This window comes from Taeniopygia guttata, chromosome 2, assembly GCF_048771995.1.
Source record: "Taeniopygia guttata chromosome 2, bTaeGut7.mat, whole genome shotgun sequence".
NCBI lineage: Eukaryota > Metazoa > Chordata > Aves > Passeriformes > Estrildidae > Taeniopygia > Taeniopygia guttata.
The window spans coordinates 19123809-19145100 of record NC_133026.1 but is presented as its reverse complement, the minus strand read 5'-3'; the positions used below and the strand labels follow the sequence as shown (position 1 = coordinate 19145100).

Here is a 21292-nt window from a genome sequence, read left to right as displayed (position 1 = left end):
TGTACCTGCTACACACTGTATAGCAGAGACTGTGGCTCAGAGTAATTCATAAGATGAAAAAATAAATTCTTCTTGTTAATAAATGTTAGGTTATTCAGGATGTAAATGCACATAAAATACAAAGCCAATTAACTTACGTCACTTGCCAAGGTGGATGCAATCTGTGCTTGCTTGAAGGAAGCACTGTCAAGAGGGTTGTACTGGTGACTCTTCATTTCCTTACTGGACTTCTCTTTGTATTTTACCTTTCACCAGAACAAACATGTCTAATATTAACATATAGGATTTAAAAAAGGCAGAGAATTCAGACTACAAAGAAACTTATTAAATGCAATTGCTTTATTCATAAATCATTAAACACAGTTTAAAGAAACTCAGTTTACCCACACCTGTGGCAGTCTTGTGTTGGTTTCAAATTAAGTTTTATGTATTGGAATTTTTCCTAAAATTTTAATATTGTCATATGTGATTACTGGTGCTGAAGGACTTATAAAAAGAAAACAGAAACAAGACCACATGACTCAAATGAGTAATCAAATAAAACAGAACTATTTGACTAGAAAAAGTCAAACTGACTAGCAATAATCAAATAGACAATAATTTGATTCATAATTAATACCAAAATTGTGGTTTTAGCACAAAAAAAAAAAAATTCTAAGGTGAATAAATTGTAACATCTGTAAAACAAATCACTTGTCAATTTTTCAACCACCTGAAAGTGGGAAGTCAGAATCAAACTTACCACCACCAGGTCTACGTGTCACTCCCACTATGCTGGACTTCCACCAGAACAGGCAGGTCTATTTCTTAATCCTGCCAAAAATTTCCCACAAGACACTGAGAAATCCCTCTGTAGTACAGTCTTGGGGAAAATGCCCACCTCATCACAGTGCTGGAAAGCACAATTAAATGACTGCCTGCCATCACCTTCACCATCTTTTCTTCTCATTCAAAAGAAAAAGGGGGAATGACAACACTTGTAAGGAAATAAGCAATACATAAATATGGAGACAATGGCATTAAAAGTAAATAAAACATAAAAATTCCATAAAATATGCTGAAAAACTGAATTCATAATCTGAAAATATGAAATTGAACAAATAGTGTATCTCCCTCCTTTGCTCCCTTTGTGAGCGATCATCAAACATCTGGAGACTGCACACATGTCTGCTTCTTTCCAACAGCTGGGCATAATGGAGGAGAATAAAGTTCAGTCTGAATTATGCTGCTTTCATGAATTTTAGGCAGACACCTGATATCTGAGCCTATGCAACATCCATTATAATTTACCACGCTCTGCACTAAGTAAATACATGGATTCTTCCCTACTCCTTTTTTCTCTATTCCCACATGAATGCCTGAAAAAGTGGTTAAGCCACCTCAAACAATCTTCAATTTTTTTTTTCCTCAGCCTTATATCTAAATACAAAGGCAAAGGCAAATCCATGCTCTGTACGAGCAGTGAAGGAATATATCAGAGGGCTTTTCTATCTTAAAAGGTGTATCCAAAATTTGCCTTCTAATGAAAATCAGGCAGTGAAAATATGTCATTCAAAAATCCAGAGATCAAGACAGCAGGGTGAGCAAAACTGTCTTTTACTCCTTTACCCACATCACAACTCCACCAAGCATAAGACTTTAAGCATCCAACTACTGTAGGCTGCCTTCTCCTGGCCAATAAATGCCACAAGCAGTGCACACAGACCAAATACACAACATGGCATTGAAATTCTTGTTAAGTGGGAAAGCGTTGGTGCCAAAGGGACCTCTCCTCACAACTGGCTTGCCATCTTCCAGCAGCAGTCATTCCATGCCATCATTTAAATTTCTTTTTAGCAATGCCTTTCAATCTAGAGATTCCAGTAATAGACCCTCTTTAGAGTCACTTCAGACCACACTGCTGCCTCTGAAGGACGGAGGGGGGACCAGTGAACCCAGTCTTCATGGGGCCCCGTGTACTGATGCAGGAGGGTTCCAAAATTAAAGGAGCCACCCAGCCAAGGTGAGTGTAAATGTTCTGGTTGCAGTAGGGCTGCCTCACAGCTCCAGGCCCTGCTGCCTGCCCTGGCTGCTCAGCTCATTGCCTTTGCTCCCCTCCCCATCACATGGGTCGCTCTGGGCAAAGCGGAGCAGACACAGTAATAACAGACAACCCTGGCTCTGTCTCCAGAGCACTTCCAGCAGCCATTTAACTGTCCTGTCATAGGGGATTTGCTGCATTGACAGCTACATAGATATACACTTTCTCTTTTAACAACATTTTTCTGGTTCTTTCTCCCTTTTGAAAGGAAGTGTGGGATGGGAGAGAGTGAAGAAAGAAGAGCAAGCCCATGGATGAGTCATGGTGAAGGAAAGCACACAGTATTCATCATCCTATTGAACAGGGTGAATGCAGTTTAAAGAGAGGAAACATGCCTGAGAGAAAGAGTTCTGAACAAAAACAAGGAAGAAAAATACCTCATGATTTCTAAACCATCTGAAGGGGGGAGGTCTTAGCAAGGCTTTAATATGGTAGAAGAGCAAACAAGTGGGAGTAGAATTGACAGTTGTTAGTGGACACTTATCTACAAATTTCATCATTAACCAAGAGCTTTACTTTAATGAGGGCTTAAAAGGATGGTTACTTGTTTACCATCTTCATTAAAGTCTTAAGTTTGTTTATTTTTTTAGAGATTATATGGTGGGGGTTAATTTAAAAGAAATGCGTGGAGGTTGCTCTCTATGCTTAAGAAAGAGCAGACTCTGCAGGCTTTTAACACAACAACATCCCTGAAAAACCAAACTGGAATTAAATAAGGCCTGGATAAACAAACTTCTCATCGACCTTGCACAAAACCTATAAAAGTCAGAATTGCAGCTGGACAGAGCAGTGTCTTTTGAAGCTTAGCAGTAACATTCCTAAATCAAATCTGTAGTTCAAAGCTGTTCACACAGGGAGTGTTCAGTTTCAGAAGTGGATGACATCACCCACTGTTCAGATTTACAAAGAAACTACAAAAATTGAATCATGCAACCACTGGGATCCCATGATGAAGCAGACACTTGCAGCTAAAGCATTTCCTCAGGACCATATGAAAACATCTTAAAAAAAGGAAAAACCCTGTCAGAGCACATATATATTGAAGAAAATGTAGCATAAACAAAGAGCAAAATTGAAAAGTTCCCTGCTAAAAGCACTAGCAGAGTTTAATGCAAAAAAAGATTGAGAAAATCTTAGGGTCTTTGGGTTGTTACTGAAAATCTCAGAGAATAAACATTTTGAAAAACATCCTACCTCTAACAGTTTTATCCTTAAAACAATAAGCATCAGATTCAGCAACAAATATGAATATCCAAAATTATTTATCTTAAAACCAGTTACTGAACACCATAAGAGGAATACTTCATATCAGCAGTTCTTTGAAAAAGCTAACAAAATACATTAAAAACATAAAGTGGGCACGAACAGGAGCTTGTTTTAATTTAAAAAATAGAAAAATATAGCCCAAATTATACAATGCACACTCGGCAAATTGACAAGCTTCATGTTTTCACAAGGGCCAACACAGTTTCTGTTTTAAATTTCATTTAAAATCAACAGAAAAGAGTTACCACATGCTGTGGGTAAATATACTAGTTCTGGGAGCTATTATTTTTGCTGCTGTTGTTGTCAAAAGCTTTGTTAAATAAAAAATAAAAAAGGAAAGAAAGGAGAGAGAGAGGAAACAGTGATTTCTGTAGAGCCTTGAGTGCCAGTCAAACATTAACACTATTTTCTTCGCTTTGTTTGCTTTCCTGCTTGCCTTGATTGCTTTCTCCCTTCGTTACACCCACACTGCCTGACCTCTTCTTGCTCCTGTTCTGTATACTCCCTAAATTACCTACCCATATGCACCACATTAAAACATGTTATCATCTTCTCTTCCCATTACATCCATCAGAATTGTCAACTTTGCAAATTTACTATGAGGGTCAAATAACTAATATTTCTCTGCATGTCACAGCTTATAGATTTAAGCAATTAAGGGAGATTATCAACTTTCAACACAAAAAGTTTATGATCTTCCCATTTTCTAGAAACAAATGGAAACTCCAAAAGCCAGAAAGTCTGGAGACAATAAAGAGATCATTAACTTTACTCTTTTTTAAATCTTGTAAGTGTTACAAGCCTGTTCCATGATCCTTGCATGAAGAGGACTGACATGACTGACCCATATTTAGGTCTCTTTCTCTCCTCTAGCACAGGTGCATTCCTCATCCTGCCCCACCACCCTGCTCTTTGGACACAGGGGTCATCTTCATTTTTCTGTGCTCTTGATTTATGATTAGTGTGTCTAAGTGTTATAATGATTCAAATAATATATAAGATCATTAGACAACTCATGGCCACTGCCTTGCCTTCAGAGGACATGGGGGAATTGCTGAGTGCACCTCCCTGCTGCTGAGAGCTGCCCAGCATTTGCACCCTCCAGGCTGCTGCAGGCAGAGTGTCAGGCTGAGGCGCTGCCCCCTTTTCTGAAAGCACATTCCCCATCACACACACTGCAAAGCAGCCACAGTAGCTTAGACTGAGGAGGGGACAATGCAAGAAGGGATCCCAAGACTTGGATCCAGGGCCAGTGACTGCAGCATTCGAACCACCAAGGTTTAATAAGAATCTTCTTCACAAATAAACCAAATGAAATATACATTTTGTCAACTTCTCCCTTTCTGTTACATCTTCTGCACTATTTGGACTCTCTAAAGAAGTTAAAATTGCACAGCAAATGCTGCCTTCCACAGAAGGATCTCAACTAGAACTGCTGCCATCCCAGTTCCTGGCAGTGAAGAGGCCCTATTATAAAGCATTTGCAGATGCAGCTTGCATTGTCCAAGATAAAAAGCACATCTAACAAAAACAAGATAAAAAGTGCATTGATGAAGCCTTCCACGTAGCTGGCTCATCAGCCTGCAGGATCCCGTGATCCAGCTGATATTTTTCCCTTGTGATTGTTGGCCACAATCTCAGGGGTGCCAGGCTTGGGAAGATGGACAGGGCTATTGGAAAGGGTTATGGTTTGGTCTTATTGGCAAAAACAGGCAGCTGCAAACTCACAGGAGTGAGCTCCAGGACAGGAGTGTGTAGGCAGCCATAGAGTAGATATAAAGGACACTACACACTACATTTGGATATGGAGCCTCTTAAAAACCATTGGACATGTTTGCTAAATGACAGTCCTATTTCCTGTTAGTTACACTCAGGTCTGAGCAGGATCACACTGGCGCTTGCTAGAAAGTAGAGGCTGACTTCCAAGCCTGCACAATGCTAAACACAACATAATCTCTTAGCAAACTTGCCCATCAGCAGAGAAATGAGAACCTGATCCACTATAAAATAGAAGACAGGAATCTATTTGAAAAACACAATCCCATTTTGATTCTGAGCACATCACCAACAAAGCAGTAAAAAATATTTATTTCCTTCTTTTTCTCCTTGTGCTTCAAAGTTTACAATGGTGTGAATGCAGGTATCTAAGGATAACAGCAAAAGAAGCTCTACCTCCTGCAGACACTGTTTTTCAGCTTGTCCTCTAGGACACGTTATTCTCATTTTATGCTAGTTCTAGGGAAGACATTTAGTATCTGGCCAAAACACATGTATTTTTTACATATCACTGATACTGGGTCTGTCCTAGTATATACATTGTTTACACTTGAGAGGTTTTTTTTGCTTTGGGAAGGCTGACACAGCCTTCTCCAATCAAAGGGCACCATCCTCCTCTTACCTCTTACAGGAGGGCAGTTTCTGTGTTTTCAAAAGCTCCAATGGTAGCTGGACAGGATTACTAGCAAGGATTATGCAAGGCACTGCTAAAGAACCACTTCAAACAAAAAAATGAGGGGAAAAAGGGGAAAAAACCCAAAAAAACCAGATCAACAGTGAAAAATCTGTTCTCACAATGTCAGGATGATCTGTAGTAGAGTCTTACATGTACATCTCATGAGTAGAAAACTACTAAGAGGAAGAGGGAATATTTATATTTCAGATTTCTTTTTAGTTAAGGACTTTTTTTTTTTTTTTGAGGTTAATATATAACTGTAGTACATAAAAGGTTCAGTTTCAGGGGAAGGAAGGCGGGTGGTTTACATGTCAGGCCAAATTCAGATCCCATTACTCACATTAGCAAGCAGCTACACAAAAGACCTCAGTTACTTCGGTGGGATTAATCACAGGGTAAGGTTCCACTCAAACTGAATGAGGAGCAAAATTTGCCTCTAAATTACATACAGATAATATTTTAGAAATCCTAGAAAATCTGTATAAATATACACCGTCTCCACAAGAGACAAAGTTCATCATATTTTTGCTTCAAAATGTGTATTTGGTTTCCTAAGAATCCAAAATTTACCAATCATTGCAATGCCACATGAAAAGTTTGAGAACATAACCTTCAAGGCCATTAGAGATAAGCATCTAAAAATCTAAGTATTTCTTTGAATTACTAGGAATGAGCTATTTTGATTAAATCATTGTAAAATGATGGAGAATCTTACTTGGCTTAAAAGTTTTGAAACTCCTTTAGCATGTTCAAAATCGGGTCTTCCAAGCACTGCAGACTCCTTATTCAGTTCTCCCCTTCCTTTTTTGTACTTTGCCTTAAAATTAAAAAAAAAAAAAAAAAAAAAAAAGCAGCGGGTGGATATGAATCATTAATAAATTGTTCAGAATTTTTTTTATCAAGAGAAATGTAAGCATTACAGCTAGTAGAAAAAGTCTCATGTAATGTCTGCATTGACACTACTGTTCTAATCAGCTCTGAGTAAAGCCCTTCTCAGGCTTCAGGTCTTTAACAATATAATATTTATTAATTGTAAAACACAATGTGCAGCATTCACAAAATTCAATTTTAACCAAATGCACATCTTAAGCCAGAGAAATACTGTCCTCCCGATCAAGGCAGAATGAGTCACAGTGGCTCAGCATTTCTTATTACAGTTAACCCAAGATGATTTGCAGCAGCTGAAAGTAGTCTTGAAATAAAACTAGTCTGAGGGGCAACTTTTTTGAACTGTAAGGTCAAATTCCACTCTCAGTTTTACCACTGCAGTCTCGCTGGATGTCAGTGAGACTGCACTGGTGTCACAGAGCTGAATTAGTCCCACAAGGTTAATGTTACCTGATCTCTCCAGCTGAACTGCCTCCCATGCAAACTGCTGCAATTTTTCCCCACAATGCATTAGAAAAAAACACAGATGAATCAAGAATAGGTGCTTTGCAATACCACAAACTAAATTACCCATTGCCTAAAAGAGGCTTCTTGCATTACTCAAGCACTGTGAATCAGCAAGGACACATCATAAGAATAGACTGGAAGAAATAAAAGTCCCAAAGCACTCTAATTCTAAGAGCACTTGAACAGCAATTAGTAAATTTGCATGCTGAGCATAACACTTAGTAGAAGTTCTTGGTTTTCATAAAATCCTGAATATTGAAATGTGAGTTTCAATCTCTTAAATCTGTCTCTCTGAATGTGTCTAGTTAGTCTTACATTTAATTAATTACTTAAAAACTTGACTCAAGGCTTTAAGTATATATATTGTTTGGCTTGTCTACAATAAAATACTGAACTGCATCACACACTGCTGCTTCTTAAACTGCTCCTTCACCTGTCCGTTAGCCGAGGTCACAGTGGAAGGGCAAAGAATGGCAATGTTTGGATTTCTTTTAATCAAATCTCTCTATCAGATTTGGAGGTGCAGGTTTTCTGTCCAAGACATTTGAGAATTCCAGTAGCATTCTAAAAAAATCTGATCAAAACTGGAATAAAAAAATTACATGGCTAAAAATTAGAAAGACAGTAAAAGGAGAACATACATCACTTATTATCTTTGTTATCTCAGTTGCCTTCTTTATGTCTGGTCTGTTCAGCACTTCAGTGTATCTATGAGTATCTTGCACATCCTTCTTATAGGATACCTGTCAAAGAAAACATAGTTTTGTTTAAAATAAACAATAAAGTTTGAAGTTTATAAATAAGCTTTGAATGACCTGTCAAATCAGACATAAAACTAAATAGAACTCCATCTAATTTATTCCAACAGAGTTCTGCTTGACAGGGATTGTAAGGTAAGACCCACACACAAGGTAACATGATAAGGAAGAAACTCAGAAGCATAAAATACAATTTGAAAAAGAAAAATGGTTTTACTTATAAGCATAGTGGAAAATTAAGGCATTGCAAAGACACAAATATTAAGCTTTGCCATAAAATTTCAGAGGACTTTTAAGAGTATAGGGGTTTTTTTCCTATGTTGTACCCATTTTAATATAAACTAGCTCCTGCTCGGATACTGAGTACTGCAGCTTAGCAGATTGCAGCAACACTGAAGAGAAACTGTAATTCTATCATAGTGAGTTTCTTTCTCAGTACTAGACAGACACGTAGCTTGTATGTAATTCAATGATACGACTCCACCTCAGCATCCCCACAATGCCACTGATTTGCTCCTTTGCACAATCATGGGAACAAGCAGGCTGAGTGTTCCAGCATGTTGAGCACACAACTGACTCTTTCTGTTTGTGCAAAAGCCACTACCATAATGAATGGGCTCAGAAACCTTTGGCCAGAAGGCTCAACCACAGATTGGAGAGTCCAAACATTCTCCATTAAGCAAAGTAATCACAGGAGCAGCACAGACCTCAGGAACATTATAGAGCTCCATAAGTTATCCTGCTTTTCCCTCTTCAAGGTTTGTCAACTTTTTCCTGCTCTAGCACATGTGTCAATCTAAGCCAATTTCCAAGGGCTGTCTTACTGAATTATTCCTAATGACATTCTGTCCATGGTATTCAAAAGTGTCTGAAAAATTGAAGTTTCAGGCGGAAGCTGGAGAACATAAAATAAAGTTTAGAGGAAACAGAAAGTAAAATAATATTTTGTCCTTTACTAGGAAATCTTTTAGATTTTCTTTTGTTGCTTCACAAAGTTAATCAACCTCTCAAGATAGTATTTCACCAGCCTGAAAGTTCTCAGCTTGAAGTTTCTTATTATAATCTCTGCTCCTATTCCCAATGTAAAGCTTCACTCTGAGTACAATGCAACAAACTCAAACTGCAGCAGTCAGTGACAAAAATACTTCATAGAAATTATATTGCAAAAAGAAACTGAAAAAAATATTTCTTTTTGGCAAATATTTTACATGCAACAGGAAAGTAATTTTATGTCCATATGGCTTCAGCTAAGCAGACAAGCTAAACAGGCTTCACTGTTGGCTGCCTGCCCACAAATAGATCTTATAATTTTTAATCTGCCATGACACACAAGTGTAATCACTAATAAAAGAAACAAATAAATAGGATCGATGCATTCAGCACAAATTATCACATACATACAAAACAAAAGTTGATTCTTACAGCTTATGTAAACCACCGGAACTTTTGTTTCAGTTATGTTTAGATTTTCTCTAATTTTTAAGAAACTAGAGGTAGAGAGAAGCATTTGCAATTCAGGACTTTACATGAATTTAGTTAATTATATGCTGTTCATCCTAATGACCACATGAGGTGAGGTGAAAACCACAAAGGCAGCAGAAACAGGTTTCTGAATAGCATCCTATGATCCATGTAAATTGCAAATTAAGGGCCAGCATATGTGCTCAAAATAGAAATTAGGAATGTAGTGAATTTAACATCAGAGAATCAAGAACAGTGGTGATAAAGTTGAGGAAATGTGGTCACTTATTGCTCCCAAATGACATGATCATACAGTACATGAAATAATGGATTGTGGTTAATTTCGGGGAAAGAAAGAGGGGGGGAGAAATAAGACAGTGACAGTCCTTTATATTTCGCCATTTCCAATTATATTAGATGCAAGGCCAATTGCTATATCTTTCCCTGAGTGAATTATTATTCTTCCTGCACCTAAACCAGTATACCTATTACTTATGTCTGAGGGAAAGTCATCTAGCATTTTACAAATGTCTGCAATATATATTTGCTCCATTCTGCAGCTTGTCATACTCCAGTGAGAATAAAAATGTTATGCAGCAGAACAGTAGTTTGTCAGAGGTAGGCCAAAGAAAGAAAAAATATGTTTCCCATTTCCTGAATAACCTCAATCCCTGGATGCTGACCCTCTCCCATTGGGACACTCTGCTGGCCTCTATTACACAGCTGCTATTCTGTTCCATCCAGTGATTTTTTTTTTTTTTTAATAGTGCTATGTTAGAACAGTAAAACCAGAGCTATTCTGAGAGAGCAGGGGAACAGATGTTGACAGGGCAAAGCAACTGACTTGGTGTGTGTACCCATGGGCATCAGAAGATGGAAAGTGAAGAAGCCCATGAGAGGGGAAAAGCAACAGAAGAAAAGAAACAGCAGAAGCACCCAGAGAAGGAGCCATCCTTTGTTCAGGAGCTGGTTCAGCCAAGAGGCTCACACCCTGACTGGAATTTCCAGGCATTACACAATGGCCTTACTCAATCTTCACTTCAAAGGTTCACTCAGGCTCTACCTAAAAAAACAATCAACAAAGGCTCAAGAATTGCTCCACTTCATGAGGTCTACAAAAATTTGTTCCAGCTGACTTTTGCAGAGGAAAAGTAACTGAGATAACAATTTTAGAGCAGAAGTGAAAGACCTAGATGGAGAGTTATGGCCAACCACTGGGAAATGCAAGTGAACAAGAAGGAGCAACTAAAAGGGAAAAAAATGTACCATCTTGAGTTCTGAAGCTGAAAACAGTAAATTACAGATACCAACTAAATTTAAAGTGGGTTTCTACCAATTTGAAATTACAATAAAAAGTGGTTACATTGTTGAATATTATTGTGAAGCAATAATTGGAACAAAATAATTTCTCATCTTTAATCCCAAATGTGATTACATACTCTGAATTGCAACTGGTTTTTGCAAAGCATGGAGCATATTCAGGGCCTGCTCATAATTAGTAGACTGATTTTAACAGGGACAAACCTCGAGCTCTTATAAAATGCATAAGGTCCACTGAGGATAAACATGATGAACTAGTTACTCCAGCAGGGTCTGGAAGATGCTTCACCTTACAGGAATATCAGTGGAGTGCACTTCAGTGTCATAAAGTAAACAGATTTCTAACAATGCTGCAAAACATCTCAGACTGTCAATCAACAAACAGAAGCTTCTACATGGTGAGCCAAGCAAACCTCGGTTTAAGAGATTCAGACCTTTCTTGAAATCTTTTATCTTCTCATTTATTCCAACACCAAAACTATTCCAAATACATAATAAATTACTCAAATATGCACAAGCAGCTATGAACACATTTTGCCCTCTTAAGGATTCAGCAAGAAGTCGGGCACACCTGTCTGCATAAGAATTTGTCTCTCACTCTTTGCCCCTGATTAGCATTTTCTAAGAGCTGTTAAGTCCACTAACTAATGGCCTCTCAGCTGTGTCTCTGCCCTCTTTCCTCTCAGCTACAATTCGGGGTCCATCAACACTAAGAAAATGACTATCTGGTGACAATCATCATTGGCAACAGCTTTTCTAATTCCTGCTCAAATGATGTTGAAAACTGTTTTCCGGCTTGTGTAAAAGAGACAAACACATTTCTGGCCCACTACAGATTGATGCAGTCATCCTTTCCAGTAATGGGCCTTAAAATTGATTGGTCCCAATTACACCAGGAGTAAACATCATTTTCAGCACCAGTTGGAAGTGGTCTAGGGGGACCTACTGTTGGCAACCACTGTCAGCAGAAAGTTAGTTAGAAAGGTGATTTTTCTAATACATATACTGAACAGAGAGACAGAAGAAGCCTGCATTTACTGTGATCTGCATCAAAACAAACATTAACATTTGGGTATGCTACTGATGGTGTTTAAGCACATCCAGGTTAAGATTTGCCGATTTGGTCTCATCAGAAATAATGTACTTTTTCTGTGTGTGTGGATTGTGACTGCACTATATCCTGAAAATTAAAAATAACTTACTCCTAAGACAATATAGACATCTTAAACATTCAAATTTAGATTGGTGAGTGAAACATATAAATTATTATTGACCTCATGTGGAGTGGAAAGTGCATCTATATATATCAGAAGTTTGCCCAGCTGTCAACTAACATTTCTAAAAAAGCACTCTTTGTAGATAAGTATAAAAGATACCAGGCTTTAAAATCAGATGTGCAAACTGCCTTTTAAAGGTCCATATATGAATGCACTGGGGTTTTCTTATTTGTAAAATCAAAAGACCACATCCTTATTTCATACCATTTAATGTTGTGAGGAGAATCAGTCATTTTAACAAAGCAGAACATTTAAACTGCTGTAAAAAGATTTGTTTTGCTATTCAAAAGGCCCAGTGATGCACCAGGTCGTGAAACAGACAAAAGTGGGATGCACAGCTTTGAGTATCTTCATCAAATGCTATGTGTAGCTTCCACATAGATACAACATAGCAAATGGTTTCTTTGCTTTAGAAATGTAGTTGTCATGTCATTTCACCATTCAACTACATCCTTCCATTCACATGATACTCAGATAAACATAAAGCAAAAATGTGACATGACATTGTTTTAAGACCATCACTTAGTTTTGGTCTCAAGTTTGGCAACTTCCAGATGAGATATCTGATCAGATAAGCAGAGACAAAGTATATATTTGCTCCCTACTTTGCTCTTCTGAAAATGACTTTGTGTGCCATAGTCACATCATTAACATTCACTTCACAAAACATAAATGCAATTTATACAGAAAAGTACTCTGGTTTGGATAAGCATGCTTCCCTTCAAGCATTATTTAAATTCTTATTAAAGTATATTTCCTGTCATTAGAAAGTTACTTGTGCTCATTTGAGAGCAATTTTCTTCAGTCTAAGTATAAAAAAGAGAAAAATTATTATATTAGACATGATCACATTGTTCAGGAGTTTTTACAGTATTTCCTTGTTATCCAGTTTCTGCCCAAACATATTAATGATGCCCATTAACATGCCCAGAATGTTAATGATATTCAAAGTGGTGTGAAGGCCTACAGCGCATGACAGTTTCAAAATGTCAGCACAAATGTATGGTGAGCTGAATACAGTTTCCATTTTTAAAGGAAATTGCACATTTCACAGAGTTGAGTATAAATGTCAGCTTTATTTTAAGGCTGAGTAAATAGTCTTAAGCACATCCTAATCCTCTTAGATGCAGACCCTCTATGTCCAGGTTGAATTGAGTTGGCAGAGCATTGTAGGTAAACATGCATTCTGCTCCCACAGGTAAACTGTGCTGAACAGTTGATAAAAGAGCTTTGTCCTTCTACCTGCCCAGTAGTTTCCTTTCTTTTTCCCTGCACTTTCAAAGCTGTGATTACACAGATACCCTGAAATAGTTTGAAAAAGACAAATGCTCCATATTTGGGATGCTCACTGCTCCACGTTCTGACTCCAAGATGAAAACTCACATGGTTCTTAATTAAACCTGCACATACAAAAGAAGAAATCCACAGCTATTCACCATGATGCCCAAATATTACCCACAAGAGATGTGTGCTTCTGCTGAACAATAACCAGACCTACATCACTTGGTCCTTTATGTGTGATAGGTATTTACCCATTGCACTGCAGCTAATCATGAGCAACCAGAAAGAATCCATTCTTAAACACATTAAACTAACTGGTTAGTTTCGTGTTGCATTTGGATGACTTATTTGATTTTTTGAAGTTTGCTCAGGCTGAAAATAATTTCTGTCATACTTTTTCATTATTTCTAACACGCTGTTAAAAGTTCTCATTTATCAAAACATCCTTCCCTCCCATGTTTTCCTTCATTTCCTTTTCTCTTTTTTTGCTTGTTTTAAGGGTGAAAGATGAAACAACTGAATTTCATTTATCCTCACATCTGTGACCTGCTCTCCTTAATTCTATTAGCAGGTGATATACAGCTGTAGAAGGGGAATAGGTTTTGCACTAGCATACTAACCCTCAAACTATGATGAATTTGCCACAGGAACTTGTCTCATATTCCTCCTAGTCCCTCCTAGCCCCTTCTCTGAGAGGGATTCACATTTCTCTTTCCAGCATTATTCCCTTTCCTAGCAGTTCACCATCATTCCTACAGCTAGGTAAATAAAAAACCTCTTGCTTCTGGGGAGAAGCATTCACATTCCCAGCTCCTAAGCTCTGTCAGCGTGACACCCTGATGCTTCCAACAGCAGAAATGGACAGTGTTTGACAGGAAGAGGGAATTCTGTAATCAAGGCAGGTTGCAAATTACTGCTGGGAATTCCATTGCAGGTATTTCCCAGCAGAAGAAAAAATTATTCTTCAAACATAATGCTTCCCTGAAGTTTTCCAGCAGCCTTTTAATCAGCAGCCAGCTGTCAAGATTCTGCACACAGACATACATCTAGCACTGACATGTAGTTTTCAGCCTCCATAACCTAAGAGTGTTTGTTGCACTGTTCGTAAGAGACGATGGGGTAAATTTAAGATAATTTAAAATGAACATCCTAGCTATGTTTTCTACATTGTTAGCAGCAAACAAACATCCCATTTATCTAAGAAAAAAGAGTTGTAAAATGAGACGTCTACTTCAGCTGATTTGGTTACCTAAATAAGAACGGAACTGGATCAAACCTTTAAGGTCACACATCAGCTGTTCTTAAAAGCTTTGTGTACTATTTTAACCAATCTTTGCCTAAAATTTGTTTTTCTCACAAATAAGCTTTTGCAAAACCTAAAACTAATATAAATTTTTCTTCAAATTTGTGTCTGTATCATTCAAGACTCTAATCTGGGCAGCATTTCTGCCCCAAGCAATGATGCATTGAGCTAGTATATGCTAGCTTGACCATGAAATCAAACCTGACCTGATTCTAATAAGAAATTAGAATTATTAGGCTTTTATATTGTGAAAACCTTCAGAACTTCAAGAAGATAACAAGCAGCTGAAAAAAAAATAAAGCCATCAACTTTCAAAATATTGCTAAGTACTCCTAATTATTTTTAAGTTATCTAAATAAAACTACAAGAATGAATACTTTGATCAAATGGTATAAACCAGCACAGACATCAAATCGAACATTATGGCTTGAATTCTGTAAAATAAATAATATATAAGTCTATTAAGTTATTTGGAAAATTCACTTGATACGTATTCATGATAGGAACAAACTTCTTCATGTGCATAAAAATGTGCAAGAGCAGGGTAGAAACAGCACAGTTGTCTCCTCTACACAGCAGCCCTGAAGAACTACCCAAGTATTGGCAGATACACTGAAACAGCACTGGTGTTCATTTAAACAAATAATTTTATACACTTTAAAAGTAGCTACAAGTGAATTCAGAAAACCTGTGCCTGCAATTTTATTTCAAAGTGATAGCATTTAGTTACTATTGATAAACAGTAACTACCACTTTCCACTGCATTCATAATAAAATTCACATACTGTTACTCATAGCACATTTTATACACACACCATGTCCTAAATTACTTCAAAGCAAATAATTAATAAAAAATAGCAACTAAGGAAATATGGAAATATTCCATGCCCAATTCATTTCAGTAAGCTGTAACAGATGTATCTACCCAAAACAAGTACACTCATTTCAGATGGGGGAGTACTTACATCACTCTGGTGTTTACTGACTTCCATGGCATGTTTAACATCTGGAGGTTCCCTCATACGTGCATAGTCTGAAAATCCTTTCTCAGCATCATGTTTTTGTTTATAGAGAACCTGAAAAGAGCAACATTATACTTTTGTGACCTGAGAAGAGCAGGTATAACAACATGAGCCAGGTTAAACCTGGTGGCGTAGTCTACCTGTATGCAGGAAGAAACTTAATAATTTAACTCCTTCATGGATCCAGAATACTGAGATGAGAGCAGCTTCCACCCAAAACAGAGACATATGAGGCAAAGTCAGCAGTGAGATTACACAGCATATATTATTGCAAGAGACGCATGAGTAGACAGGGGAAAGGAACAGTAATACACAAACACAGAAAATTAAGCTTAACAAGGTGAGAAGACAACCAGGGAAAACATAATCAAAAGCCACTTTTTTTTTTTTTTTTAAACACGCTTGAAGCAATCAGCTATATAATTATTTTCCATTTTCAGAGGAAAAAAATATTTTATGCACTTGTCATAAACAAACAGTTTTACTGTTTATTATATACTCATTGCCAAAAGTTCCACTGCTGGGAAGCAAACAGCACAATATGCATTTTGACTTAGCCCCAGGTTCACAAAGAAAAATAATATTTACATTCAATTGTCATCATGGTAAATGAAAATGGAATTGAATTGTGAATTTATAAACACCTTTACTTCTATAATAGAAATGGAACTCAATGTTGGGCATTCATCCATCTTTCACTGTACTGTGTTACACTTACATACACACACTCACTTCCTACAACTGCCTGAAAAGTTGATTTTACACTTGTCCTTGCCAGAAGCTCTTAGGCTTATATTAGGGAAAATTCACTAGGTTTTGATGCCTAAGAAGTAGGAAGCATCAAGAAAATTCATTTTCTAATAGCTCTCATGAGCAAGCATTAAAATAATCCATAAGAAAACAGCAAGTATTAAATAAGATAGAAAGCTGATTAGGAGAAAAAGGATTGACACAAAAACCCACGACAGCAATAAAAGAATACTGTGAAAGTTTTGAGACGGAAACTCTCAACTACAGAGATTCAGACTCTTTTAGGACAGGATACTAGAATTGTGAGAAAATGCTGTATCTGTTTTTGTTTAAAGCAAGATTTCATCTGAGTTACAGAGCAGTGTGCCCAAAGCAATATGTCAGCATCTGCCCTGACTATCTCAGATTACAAAATGATATACAGGCTGAGAGATTAAGACAAGAAGGGGGGAAGGGTAATTTTTCACTGCTACTATGTGAACACAGGTATCAAATCAGGAACCTTAAAATGTGCCACCTCCTTATCCAGTCTAAGACAATCAGACCTCTGCAGGAACAAACACAACTGACAGTGAAACAAAGAGTCTATAACTTGCCTACACTGGTTACATCTTGCAAATAGAGAAGTACATAATCTTTAACACAACTGAAGCACCACTAACAAATGATTCCCTACGAAAGTGGAATTACAATACAAACATATGCCACAAAAACTCTTTTGCTAATTCTCCTTGCTTACACTGTCGCTTTTAAATGTTCCCCACTTAATGCCATTATGAACAGAAGACCCATATGGTTACTTCCAAAATCTACTAATTTACAGATATTTTATTACACTGCCATTTTGCTGGTTCAAGAGCTCTATTTTTCCCTTGGTGAATGGGCTATGTAACCAAGATATGAAAACACAGTAACACATCAACTCTCAGCATGAGAAATTTAACAGAAATTATGAGTATCCGCTGTCTTGGGAAAAGATGACCATTTCTTTAGCTTAATGTAGCAATATTTCACTTGCTTTGGCATCTGTTCTTTCTATCTTTTCCCATTATTTTCATTAACTCACTGAAGTAGTTTTGTTGCAATCCTAGGGTAGGAGGGGTTCAATGGCTGTCTAGTTTAGTTTGGGACAGTTTAGTGCAGAACTATTCCCAGATTTGTAAATCACTTCAAGTAAGCATGAAAAAATATTTATCATTATTTCATCAGTATTCTTAGTAACATTGTTTTATAAGTTAGTATGCATACATTTTTCTCTCAACTCATGATGATTTTCAAGTTTTAGCTAAACTGAATTTCCTTAATCAAATCTACATATGAAACTACTCTACAGAGAGATCAAGCATTATAGGTCACTGACATAACCTTTACCCTGTAGTGGTGCCATTTATTAACTTGAGAAATACAAGGCAATTATTTAAGTAGGTATGACTTCAGATTGAACCAATTTGTTAGTACTCATTTTTTATTTTTCTTCTCGTTTTTACACCAGTGTGTCAATAGGAAGCTGCATTAAGGAAGGTTTTGTGCTCCTTTAACCTAGCTCTAGCTGCCCCCATTCTGGCATACATTAAACACTATTGCATTTTCATTTTTATTTCCATTTATAGTCAGTAAGATGTGCTCTGAACTCAAAATCCACAAAGTAGGATTTCGTAGGAGGAAATGTTCAAGAACACCAAAAACATCACTTTAATCTCCATATAGAGAATTAGATTATCCAATGTATTTGTGTAAAACAGAACTATAGAAATCCAGAAGACTAAAACCTGCCACCATAAAAGAGAAGAAATCTTGAATATGACATTTTCTACCATAAAAAACCTTAAAATGACATTAAAAATTGATTATGTATAATATGATTGCAAATTATGCAATAAACAATAAAATTTTTATTTTAGAAAAAAAAAAAAAAAAACAACTTTGAAACTTCCTCTGGAAGTAGAAAACATTGCTTAAGATTCTCTTGGCTCATCACCTTTATAAAGAAACAGGAAATACCATTCAACAGTGACTCTTTGAGATATTGCCCTGTGCAAAGTAGAAAATTTAATTGCCTTCAGTTTGCTTTAGATTATACCTTTTAGATATGAAGAAAAACAGTGCAATCACTATGGCAAAAATAAAGTGATGAAAAAAATGATGAAATACTTACTTTTTTTCAACATTACTTCCCCCAAGCAATTTTAAATATCTTTATCATTGTTTGTGACACCTAATTTTAAAAAATCATGTTTTACATAAGAAAGTATTCAGCATATTGATCTTCAGACAAGAAAAAGACCTGGAACAGAGCTAGCAATGATCAGAAATTTTCCTTCAGCAATATTTTCTACAGGAATAATGCAATTTCTCTAAAAAAATCCATTTCCTTTTAGAAAAATCAAAAATGAAGGCTTCCTACCTAGACTGCTCTCATAAAATTTATTTTTTCACTGCAGAAAACAGGGAAATTGGTGAGAGCTTTGTAGGCTGGTAAGGAGAGTGAAGTTATTCAGTGATGACAGGGACTTCTCTTTTTCGCTTACCCTGGGGACAACTAGGACAAAAATGAGAGAGAGAATAAATCTGGTTTCTCACTCTAAAGAAAGGCATTTAGAAGGCCAAAGTCAAATTTTCTGTGAAGAGAGAAAAAATTTAAATTATAAAAGCCACCCAAGTATGTGTGGCTGTGAAAATTCTTTTTCATTTTCCTGAAACATTTTTTCCCAGAAACAGCATTGGAATTTTTTTTTTTTTTTTTGCCTATCTTGGATAGATGTATTCACTATGGGTATTTATTTCTTTCTTCATGCCAGTTCTACATAAAACATAAAAGAGCAAACATGGGTTTCATGCAAAAGCCAGCAGGAAGTCTTGTATTCAGGCTTTCCTGAGTATCTCGAAGAGAGAACTGAGTATGATTCAGTACAGACAATGTGGGGAAGAGGCTCCACAGGAAGAGAACCAAATGTGTCAGGGTGCTACACTCCCAGCAAGATCCTTCTGTCAGTGCTGACACTGCATGGCAGGACCCCTGAAGGAGGAGATCCTGGCTTCACTGAAATCACTGACAATTGCCACAGGAGTTAAGGAATGCCAACCTGGTCGGTGGCACTGTGGCAGCCTGTTGGCTCTGGAGAGGACAGTGGAGGGCAGCTGTAAGGTAGGGTGTAACTCCTTGAGAAAAATGGGAAATTCCTCCTAGCTGCCTCCAAGCTCCCAAATGAAGTGTGTGATTTCAATCTGTGTATCCAATTATTAAACTGGGTGGGCTCTAGGTAGGCTGAAGACAGAGCTGCTGGGCAGCAGCAGCACAGCAGCACCATTATAGGAGCAAACTTTGCATCAGGGGAGAGCACATTTGAGGAAAAAGGAGATCCTCTGCCAGAGGCACCCAGTCTGTGCCAGCAGCCAGCTCTGGGGAAAGTCAGGGGCTCTCTTTCTTCCCCACCATGACCCTCTAGTCCCAGTGCCCCTGCTTGGCATACGAGGCTGCGGGCGCTGCCAAGAACATGGCACCACAGAGCAAGGAGAGTCCTGCTTGACCTGCCCACAAAAGCATTCCGGTCCAGAATTGCATCCAAGAAGCACGAAAAGGGAGCCAAAGGTGTAAATTTGTTCTAATGTAGGCAGGGAGGACACATACTTGTATTTTCCACCTCTCGGGAAATCGGCACCTATTTTAAAATCAGGTTACTACAACTCAGAACAAACTGCAATTCTGTGTTTGCAGCAGCACCCTTTTGGAGAAGAGCTGGAGCAATGGCCAGCTGGTGCTGTTCGCTCTCCTTCCTATGGAATATCTGTAGTCTCCTCCTGAAATGATGACCTGTAAATTCACAATCCCAGCTAGACAGATGCAGCAGAAACCCGCTCTGCCACATCCTGACCCAGATGAAATCTAAATTCCTTGTATTAGCTACTTAGGTACTGCAGTGATAGGCACAATATGGATTAGATTTGAATACTGTGGAGAAGATTTTTCACTAGAAAATCCCCTGAGAGCTCTCTCAAAGTAGCATTAAATTCAGGTCCATTGCAGCAGTAAACCACAAGTTGGAAAAATGTGTCAGCGTATCTTTAAGTTTTATGGTATATTATGATTTATAATGCATCTACTCCTAAGGGGCTGGTATGAATTTTGTGGGAAAAATTTCTGCTTAAATATAACTCACACTATATGCATATTTTTTTCTCTAGAACTGTAGGATGATTGAAGAAAGCCTTCAAAAACTACCAAATAAAAATGTCAGTCTTTTCCTTGAAAGGGTTTTTTGATGAACCAATGGTTTCATTTTTAGTTTCAGTTATTTATCTTTTCTGCCATGTCACCAATGTTAATTAAATAATTTGGAATGAATTTGGGAGTAAATCTGTGGCAAAATAGTTAACTAATGTTTTATAAATCAAGCTAATAGCTCAAAAATGTTATACAAGTTTAATTCCCAATTTGTTTTTACTATAATTCCTCTAATCACTCACTTTATAATGAAATGTCACATTAATGTGATTTCAGCTACTGTGGTGCTTTAACTTGTGTATATATGTTCCTTTTCAAATTCTGAAAACTAAAATGTGTTATTGTATTTGCTTAATATAGTCTCAATTAACATAATCAAATATGTTTTATATCAAAACATTTCTCCACAAGCTGTCCTGAAATTTTAGTCCATTCTTTTTTTATTAATATTTTCCTTTGTCTGAAAAAGTGTCACTGCATTAGAAGAATGCATATTGAGATACAATCAATATTATGGATTTAGAAGCGTGTTCCTTTCACCCGCTGGCTATTTTAAACTATATGTAGTTGATATCTTTAAGATATCTTTAAGAAAGCAAAAACAAGAAAACCATGGAAATGCTTGGTGGATGGAAAGCCATGACCATCTATCCAATGTAATTCTCATTAGTAACAATGAAAATCTGTAACCTCATTCATATTACA

At 37.2% G+C, this 21292-nt stretch overlaps 1 protein-coding gene across 1 annotated transcript in view; it reads right to left on the bottom strand.

Annotated features, from left to right (window-relative positions):
• NEBL (nebulette) overlaps window positions 1-21292 on the bottom strand; it is a 251267-nt gene that overhangs the window by 59508 nt on the left and 170467 nt on the right. The window contains 4 exon segments of the mRNA XM_072925465.1: window positions 138-245; window positions 6514-6615; window positions 7835-7936; window positions 15559-15669. Of these exon segments, the coding sequence (XP_072781566.1) occupies window positions 138-245; window positions 6514-6615; window positions 7835-7936; window positions 15559-15669 (423 nt within the window).